This window comes from Athene cunicularia (assembly GCF_003259725.1).
Source record: "Athene cunicularia isolate RWA chromosome 4 unlocalized genomic scaffold, athCun1 chr4_part1, whole genome shotgun sequence".
In the NCBI taxonomy this organism is placed as follows: domain Eukaryota; kingdom Metazoa; phylum Chordata; class Aves; order Strigiformes; family Strigidae; genus Athene; species Athene cunicularia.
The window spans coordinates 19,107,882-19,117,837 of record NW_020799098.1 but is presented as its reverse complement, the minus strand read 5'-3'; the positions used below and the strand labels follow the sequence as shown (position 1 = coordinate 19,117,837).

The 9,956-nt window shown below is 36.9% G+C and overlaps 1 protein-coding gene across 1 annotated transcript in view; it reads left to right on the top strand.

Annotated features, from left to right (window-relative positions):
• Positions 1 to 687: 687 nt before the first annotated feature.
• Positions 688 to 9,956, top strand: part of DHX15 (DEAH-box helicase 15) — a 41,706-nt gene continuing 32,437 nt past the window's right edge. Inside the window, exons 1-4 of the mRNA XM_026847315.1 lie at positions 688 to 1,033; positions 5,500 to 5,693; positions 6,829 to 6,988; positions 7,373 to 7,591. Of these exons, the coding sequence (XP_026703116.1) occupies positions 854 to 1,033; positions 5,500 to 5,693; positions 6,829 to 6,988; positions 7,373 to 7,591 (753 nt within the window). The 5' untranslated portion in view covers positions 688 to 853. The remainder of the gene's footprint in view (positions 1,034 to 5,499; positions 5,694 to 6,828; positions 6,989 to 7,372; positions 7,592 to 9,956) is intronic.

Here is a 9,956-nt window from a genome sequence, read left to right as displayed (position 1 = left end):
AGAAGATGGTACAACTTGGTAGTGTTAACAGTTGGACTCAGTGATGTTAAAGGTCTTTTCCAACCTCAATGATTCTGTGATTCTGTGAACTGTAGTGGCTGGTTTCAGGTCTAAGTTTGAGGCTCAGCAACTTGTCTGTCAAAGTTCATTGAGTCAGAATTGTATGGAAGGGAAAAAAAAAGTCTACAAAGTAATTGTGGGATGTTAATATCAAACTTTTCTTCCAGGGCTTGCTTACAATCTTGAGTTAGTTTTTGTGAGTTAGCATAATTGCCTTGCTGAATAGGCAAGAAGTCTATTTAGTGTTCTCTTACTTTTCTGCATCAGCAACAAGTAGGAATGGGAAGTCTAGAATGTACCTCTGTAGTCATTGAATTAAGAGGGCTAAGATGATGCTTTTTTCAAGTGATAGCTTCCTTCAGTCTTGCCTGTAAAGAGAGGAATTGTGGTAGTGCTTATATAGTACAACGAGTGTAACTGTTTATCTAATATTCAGTGTGCATCATATCCTGTTACTCTTTGCTTATCCTTCTGGGTAGCTGTTTGCAAGGCTTTCTTAAAGATTAGGTTTATATCCACTTTGTACTAGACACCTTTAAAGGTACCTTTGCATTGTATTTAAAGTCCTACTCTGCATTTAAATATTTATGTGTCTCATTTTCTGCCTCTCCTAACTCGTTTTAGGAAAGATCGTGACCGGGACAGGGACCGTGATGACCGTTCTAAAGATCGCGACAGGGATCGTGACAGAGATAGAGATCGTGACAGAGAAAGGGACAAGGAGAAAGATTTGCGACCTACATCTAACTCTACATATTATGCAGCTGCTGGCTTACCAACTATAAAACCAGCAATGATTCCACACAGTATTAACCCTTTCACAAATCTACCGCATACACCACGATATTATGACATCCTGAAAAAAAGGCTACAACTTCCTGTCTGGGAATATAAAGAAAGATTTACAGATATTTTGATTAGGCATCAGTCATTTGTGCTGGTTGGAGAGACTGGGTCTGGTAAAACAACACAGGTGAGTTCTTATCTGTACAATACTGCAGCTTTAAAAGTTGCTAGGTGTGTCTGAGGTGAAACTTGCTTTGGTTTCTTGAAATTCATTGTGTAAGAACACATCACAAATGGTGAGCAGTACTAATTTATATGTTTTATTTGCTTAATGAATACAAAAGTGAGAAGAATCTTTCGGCATCTTCCCCTTTCACAATCCAGCCCTGTTCTCTAGCCTCTGCTTCTACTAGACTTTGAGTGGTAGTTATCTTTTTGGTAAAGAAACATAAATATATTTTAATGGCTAGACAGAAGCACACTAATCCAGAAACTGAGATGATGATTCCAAATTTACAGCTGTAGTTTATTTAGCTGTTTGTGTGGATAGCAGCTGGAAAGTAGGAAAAATGTTACAGAAGTAGGGACTTGTTAGTGTTTTATGAAACTTACTGTTACAGATACCAGCTTAAAGGGAATTGAAATGTCACATACAATTCTGACGTGATTTGATTGGGTCATGTGTCTTGGTGATATTCAAACTTGAGAGGAAGAGACTTGTGTTTCCTTGGTACTGTAACTTCTTGGAGGTCATAAGAGTACTGAAGTTAAAGTTACTTTTTTTTTGGTAGATTCATGGCTTTAAAAATCTTCTTCAGATGAAAATAGTGATAACAGGTCTGCAGAGCCTCCTCAACCCTTAAGAAGAATTCTGGGGACCACTAAGCAGAGAAGATCTAAGGAACACCGCTGCATGTTTATAGCAGGACAAACTTGCTCAACACTGTAATCTAACCTCTGGTTTGCTGTTTAAAATCTGTGTGGAAAAGTGATATAAAAAAGTCCTTTGTTCTGTAACCTGATAAATTCCTTTTATCTAGGCAGAAAATAAAAACTGAAGGATATTTTAGCCTTTAAAATGGGTTATAGCTAACTTAGAGTAAGTCTTACAGAAATAAATTTTTAGTCATAAAATTTGAATGTCGAGAAAATGTGAAGGACATAGTAGTACATTAGATACCTTTATAGTTGTGCCTGAAATATTTGAAATTATATGCCCTTCTTGCTACAAAGTTTTAGGAACCAGTGTCTGCTTGGAAGGTACCTTATGGCACTACCTGTGTTGCGCTTTTTTTTAACATATATAAGGTGAGATCAGGATTTTGTAGAATTCTTCAGAAAAGTTTGGTTATATAGTTACTTGGAAATGACAGTATTCAGAGTATTCATGTAAAAAAAAAATATAATTGGCACTTATCTATATGAAAACAAAGTTTCTCGTTGTGTGATCTGAGAATTTGAAGGTCTGAAGGGTGTATGTTCTTAATATCTATGACTTAAACTTCAAATACATCTTGCTATTGTGTCATTTTATAGGCATAAAGCTTTTCATGCGTTGTCTTACTACTTTTACCCCTTACTTTCTGAAAGGATTTAAGAAACCTAAGGCATCTTTCCTAAAAATGAGATTTAAGCTACCAAAACCACATAAGCTGTCTTGGAAGCTTCACTGCTTCCTCTGAATTCTCCCTATGAGATTGCCGACAGGTTTTGAAACAATTGAGAGTGTCTCCGTAGTAACATATCACTGAAAATGATCCTGCTGCCAGTTAATGAAAACCTTGTTTTGCAGGTGATACTGTTGCATCCTTTTTGTGATCAATGCTGTCTTAAAACCAGTTGGGAGTGGTTGTTTTTTTTCCTTACATTCATTGATTAGAGCAAGAGAAATAATTATTTGTGGTTAAGAGCCCAACTGAAGTGCTTGAACTGAAGGTGTTTGTGAACTACTTATGCTTGCTTTTATTGATATAAAGTTGGCATTATTTGAAATATGTAATGAATTGTTCTTCCAAAATTATCTTCCCTTTCATGGCAATAGTACAAGGCTATATAGTAGTAGATAATTTTTTTGAGTGAGCTGCTACCTGTTAAGTCCATTCCTTGATTATTGTGTGTACGTTTTCCCATTAGTCTTGTAGAGCACTCAGGTTTAGAAACACTGGCTTTGACAATGGAAACAACAGGAGATAAAAATTTTTCTCAAAGTCTTGTTCCACATAGACTTAAACCCAAAGCACTGAAGAAATGCATTGGAAGCCAAGAGCATTAATTTTCAACGGTTCAGTGTTTGCAGTGACTTGATTTGTAATTTAGACTTCACGTTCTAAGTTAACTGTTTTCTTTAAATGCTCTTGGAATATGCTCCAGGGTGGAATGGGTGTGCTGAATTTCTTCTAGAGAGCGATTAAGTACTTCCTGTAATTGCAATGGGGAATCATATGTGGTCCTGGTATAATAATTTAAATTTCTTCTGTAGATGGAAGAGTAGAGTAGCATCTGCTTTCACTTGAGAGTCTTACTATAGAGTAGGATGTTTTTTGACGTAACATAAGGAATGCCACTTTGTCAGCAAGTTTTCTCAGCAGGTGAAGTTCAGAAGCAAGGTGATTCTGAATATAGCTTAATCTCCTGCTGTCCTTGAAGTCCACAAGAGAATTGATACCGCTAGAAGTCTGACAGCTTTTCAACTAATTAAAACTCTTAAGAATTTTACCTGATAACTTCTAACAGAAAGTTTTCAATAAATTGAAGTGACTCAGAAAAGCCAGGACAGTACCCTTCCCTCTCACACTCTGCATCCCTTTAAAAATAAATTCCCCTTGACTTTGTAATAGTTTTTAACAGCTATCAGGGTATTTGATCTTGGAGGCCACTGTGTATAGTCCCTTCTTCCTGTTTATGGAGCTTATATTTGAAAATCTCGCTTAATTGAGAAAGTCCTTGAGGTTAAAGGGTGCTTACTAAAGCTATTCCTTATGCTTTTGGTATTGATAGAATGGCTTTTTTAAAGGGAAGTCAAGGGTTCTGGTGATTTCTAGGTGTTTTGTGTCAGTGGAGTTGGCTTAATTTTATGTTAGGTCTTATAAGAACCAGATGGTAAGTTTCAGTATATTTCCAGTCATGACTGAAGTAGAAAATGTAGTATGGCACAGTTCTTTTTCCTTGTGTTTGTACCTCTTTTAAAGCTGGACATGAGAAGTATTCTGGTGGTCATCTAAATCAGAAGTCTGTGTAGCTGTTTACATTCATTTGACACCAATGCTGTAGTTTTGCTGTTTACAGGAAAACCACTTCTAAATTATTTTTATTTCATGCTACTGTGGCCTAACAGACCTGCTGTTTTAAAGCTTATTTCAGGACTTGCTCTGTTTCAAGTCATGTAAATTCACCTAATATGCTTGAGTTGAGTTTTTATTTGTGACTTGAGAAATAAATGCCTTTCTCTCTACTGCATATTAGGGGAGTGTGTATGCATTACAGAATAGGGTTTCAGGTTCATGCTGTCAATATTCAAGTATTGCTAATATTTTTAGTTTTGAATAGGGTTTTCAGAAATTTGAGTTCTCATCAGTCTAGTATTCTGTCATTTTTTTTATAGTCTTTGCTTTCTTTTTTTGTATTTATAATGGAAGTATGTTCTCCATTTAAAAAAAGTTTTCATTACAGTCTATACTTGTCTGCTTATGAGTATGTTTTAATGTTCACTGATGTCTAGTTTTCTGTGGAATATGGTATTCTAGAAGGAAATTTTTCCTGATTTAAATTACACTGCCTTTGCACCAATGAGGAATAACAGGAGAAGTATAAATATGGTGGTTTTTTTCCTCCGTAAATATGAGCTTTTAAGAATACTTGAAAAGCAGTTACTAAGGAGGAGTGTATTTTTTGATCTGTAGACTTGGAACAAATTGTGCCTGGAGATGTCTCCTCATAAAACGTCACACTGAGAACATGATAAGAATATTCTGTCTTCATCAAGAACCTTAGAAATTCTTCTGAATAAAGCTTCTTACTTTGGATGATTCTTACTGTTTCCACATTCCTAAAAGGAGCAAAAAACTGCTGACTGATAAATAAAAGAAGGGCTAACGTAGAAAAGAAAACAGGGATTTTGTATGTGGCTCAAAATTTGAGAATAACAATAATTAACCAAATTAACATAACTGATTATTTGTGATTCATAGTGATTCATGGTTAATAAAATTTTTATACCACAAAAATAATTTTTTGCTTAATGTATTAATAAAAATTAATTTTTAAAGCCACAAAATATAATTTGCTTACTGTAAAACTTAAAACCACAAACCATGCTACAGATCTCAACATTCTGAGTGTTAACTTTAATTTTGACTGCTTTGGAGCATGTTGGCTGCTGCTAAATATCTGTAAAATGTATTGATCTAACAGTGCTTAAAGGTACTGTGAACTTATGCATTTCCTTGATAACTTCAAAGATAGTTATGTACATGCTTACTGTGAGTGGTTTATTTAGTGGCCAACTAACTATCTGCTCTTATGCTTTGAATATTTTTGTGTGTGCCGTTGGCATCTCAGTAGAATTCTAATTAACTTTATTTGATACAATATAATGGTTACAGATTACATCTGACCACTTGAAGTGTGTTTGAAACTGAATTTTATTCTTGACAGATCCCTCAGTGGTGTGTTGACTACATGCGCTCATTACCTGGACCAAAGAGGGGAGTAGCATGTACCCAGCCTAGGAGAGTAGCTGCAATGAGTGTGGCACAGCGGGTTGCTGATGAGATGGATGTCATGCTGGGCCAGGAGGTTGGTTATTCTATTCGATTTGAAGACTGCAGTAGTGCAAAAACCATTTTGAAGTAAGTATGGCAACTGTCAGGTCAAGGTATAACACAGCCTACTCGGGGGTGGGGGGAGTTGTAGGGCATTGTGAAGGGTGTGAGCAAAGTTATGGAAGGAATAATGAGGAGGGGAGTGAATCTGTGGACAGGCACTTTCTGTGTCTGAGTGGAGAAGACAGACAGGAGCCATAGCATGAGCTGAGAGAAGTGTGGGGCTTGAGTAGGATTGAAGATGAGTCATTCCTCCTAAAGAAATCACTGCATCCTGCCGATCTTTTAAAATTACTTTCCATAAAAAAGAGGATGTGATCTGAAGTATTTTTATGATTAATGTGCTATTCAGAATAAAGCCCTTCAGCATTCAGTTTCTCTTCATGGTATTGCATTCAGCTGACCTTTGTCTGGTATCTTTCTACTCAGGGTAATCCTGGTGAAGTTCAGTAGCTTACTTCAGTAAGGAGAACTACTACAAAGTTTCAAAACTGGCCTATACCTGACTCTGGGACACATAATACATAGTGGTTTAGTTGCCAGCTGTTATAGATTGCCAGGCTGTGTCAGTGGAGCCAGGCCCACTTAATACGTCATTTGCAGATTACATTTACAATGCTCAGTTAAAAAGGATTCCACATAGTTTGCTTCAAGGAATGGTGCTTTTCTATCAAAAGATGTTTTTCCATTCACTTACACAAGCAGTTGAGGGCTAGGACTAAAGGTGTAAAAGAAATTCAGCAGAGACAAGAAGGCAAAAAGTGATCTACAGACAGAAAAGGGGAGAAACAATTGCAGAAATAGTATTTCTAGGGTTTCGGAGGGTGTTTTTCCCTTTCTTTTTATGTCTCTTGATTATAGAAGACTCAAGGTCTGCCAGTGATAGCCTACAAAGTAGTTATATATGTTACTAAACCTTGTTTCCCCTCTCCAGTTTTTTTTACGCTTCACCCCAACTCCCAGATTTCATTTATACTCTGCAGTAATTTCTATTTGAAAACTTAAAATGGGCTGCTTACATTGTTGGAAATGGTTTACTGATGTTTCTATTTTTAAGAAGTTGATTAAAAGCTTAGTTCAAGCAGCCTAGTGAATGATATGGAAGAGGATTCTGTATCAGACTTATTAAGTGAAATTCGTGTTGAAATTTGTTTGTGTTCAGGTATATGACTGATGGTATGTTACTTCGTGAGGCAATGAATGATCCTTTGCTGGAGCGCTATGGTGTTATAATTCTTGATGAGGCCCATGAAAGAACGCTGGCTACAGACATTTTGATGGGAGTTTTGAAGGAAGTTGTAAGGCAAAGATCTGATCTGAAGGTCAGTAGTGATGGAGCCCAACAGTATTTCCTTTGTAGTTGCAGTCATGCCAAATAAGGTATTGGTGTGCTCACCATTAGCTGATTGTTACAATCAACTAAAGTAGATCAGCTGGCTTTTGATCTAATGATAATCTGTGTTGGAAAGATAACTGTGGGAAATTCTTAATGCAGTTTGTATTTAGGAAAATACTAGAAACAACATAATAGTTGCTCAACCTTTCCATATTTGACTAGGAATTTTTTGCACCTTCGTAACAAGGCTGCTGTGTTGAGGTGATAAAAGCATGCTTAGATCACAGTCAAAACAGTTGTGTTTCTTATTGCATGCATAACAGTTGTTAACCTTTGGAGTAACTTTTTTTTTTTTCTTCCAAACCTACAGGTTATAGTCATGAGTGCTACTTTAGATGCTGGCAAGTTTCAGATCTATTTTGATAACTGTCCGCTTCTCACTATCCCGGGTCGTACCCACCCTGTGGAGATATTTTATACTCCAGAACCAGAAAGGGACTACCTGGAGGCTGCCATTCGAACTGTGATCCAGATTCACATGTGTGAAGAAGAGGAAGGAGATCTCTTACTCTTTCTTACTGGACAGGAGGTACTTTTTTTTTTTTAATTCATCGTTCTGTCAAAGTGCTTTAATTAGCTTGTGTAGACTCAAATGTTGAATTTCCTTTTCTAGTTTATCACTTGAATGACTTGGCTTTTTACCTGCCATACATTTCAGGTCTTCAGTCATCGTATGTATCTGTAATATGCATATGCTATGCAAACCCTCGCTAAGATGAAAATTCTCATCCTACTCATGTACTTTTAAAATAGAAACCTAGACTATGAACCCTAGATTTGTACTGATGTGAACTCAAAATGTTCTTGTTCCATGGTAGCATCTTTTTTTTTAGTGAAAATATAGTTCTGTGGACTTATGGATGTGTATTGTACAGCTTATCGGAAGAAAACCACTTTGGTTTTGCATAGTTCTAATAAAAATGTTCAGGTTTCGTTTTTTATTAATAGCTTTGAGTATTGGGCTGTAGTCTTTCTGTACCAGAAATACAGGGAGTTATGTCTCAGAAATGGACTCAGTGCCTTGCAAAAGAGGATTGTACAGAAGCATTTAAGCTAAACTACATCAGAATACAAGGATTTTCTGGAAATCTGAAATCCTTTGCTTGAAATAAACTGGTTTGGGTTTTTTGGGGGCCTAATCTGTTGCTTTGAAACCGTTTTGAGTGTGTCCCTATTCGTAGGCTGAGATGGAGAAGAGGTAAAGAAAGCCATAGGCACTGTGGAAGTTCACTTGACTGGGTCTACCTAAAATTAATACTTTTAGTAGGGGAGAAACACAGCTAGGAAAAATGTTTTTCTGACTTATTCTTCTTGCAGTCACTCCTCTTAAAGAAATACCCTTTAAAGACTCTGGAGCAATTCAGTGTCTTTAAGCATACACAGTCTTAACTATGCCAAGGAGGAAAAAGTGGTACAAATAACTTGTGATGGTGAAGGTACACAGACTTCTTTAGTAGATTTGCCAGTCATAAAGATGTGTTGCCTTCTAGATGAGTTTTAAAAAACATTTGATTAAAATGTCTTCTGGCAGGTTGTCTCCTCCTGTATAAAACCAGAACAGTGACTGTCACTGTAAAAAAGCAGATACTATGGCCATTATGTTTCTCCTTTGGGGTATTGCTGTGAGTTAAAGTACAGGTGGGAAAAAATACTTGAACGATTGTGACTTTGAAACCTGTCTGGTTTTAATTAGAAGTTCTGGTTCAGACTAGTCGGGCAGGTAAATGTGAGAATTAGTGAAACTGTTGCAAGTGGGTTGAATGAACCAGTGGCAACAGAAAGGAAAACTGCTGTCCAGCTGTTTCAGTAGATTTTGTTTTGATCAGGCTGGTCTCTAATCTTTGAAGAACAAATACTTGCCCTTCTAATTATCAAATATGAATGATGTCCTTGCTATATCAGTTGATATGTATTGTTCTAAGTAACATGTTATAACAATTACGGGAGGTGAGGGTGGGAGGTGGGCACAGGATGACTACCTTCAGATGTTACCAACTCTGATCACCACTCATGTTTGGCAAATGGCTCTAGACCCAACTGGTCTAGTACCAGATAGTGCTACAGAGGCCCTCTGTTCTTTTGTATGAACAGGTTCTTTGATTTCCACTGGGTTAATTCACAGGACATAATGTATTACAAATTTTAATATAATAATGCATATAATACATGTTAATATGTACAGGTATAATTATGCATAAATGTATCTAACAATATCCCTGTATTGCCTTACTGAATCACTTAAAACTTGCATTGGTAAGCCACCATCCTCTATTTGTCTACAGTTCTCCAGTCCACGTATCTGTGGATGATGCTGTTCAGGGGCACTGGAGTGTCTCTGCCTGGAGCTAGTCTGAATTTAAGGTAGTTAGCATGAAATTGAAGTCTGTAGAGAAGCTTTGAAGTGTTATATCCAATTTGATTCATGATGTTTTGGGCCCTCTGAGGCCTGTCTTTGAGCCTCATAATACAGTCTAAGTATATATTACTGTTGAATCTTAAGTCATAGGATACTGTAATCTAAAGAACTGAAAAGTGTGCTCTCGGTACCACTGCCACTATGCGATTTGGATTCAGTAGGTTTAGTAGTAGCTTGAGTCTTGCCATTGTTTTTTGCTGGGCAGAAATGCTTTGTAACAACATGAACAGGGTGCAGGATGACTTGATTTTTCTTGTCAGAAAGATGCATTTACAAAGCTGAATGAAGTTACGTAGAGGGGAAGATGTTTTGGGTGGAACCATACAAGTGCAAACTGGTTTTAGTTTGAGATGTGTAATTGTGGTGGTCTGCAGCAGAATGAGAGTCCTTACTGGTTACTGCCTTCACTCCCCACTGAACCTGCAGTAATTTTATATTGACAATAAGATGGATAGTGGTTAATTAGTACAAATTAGTT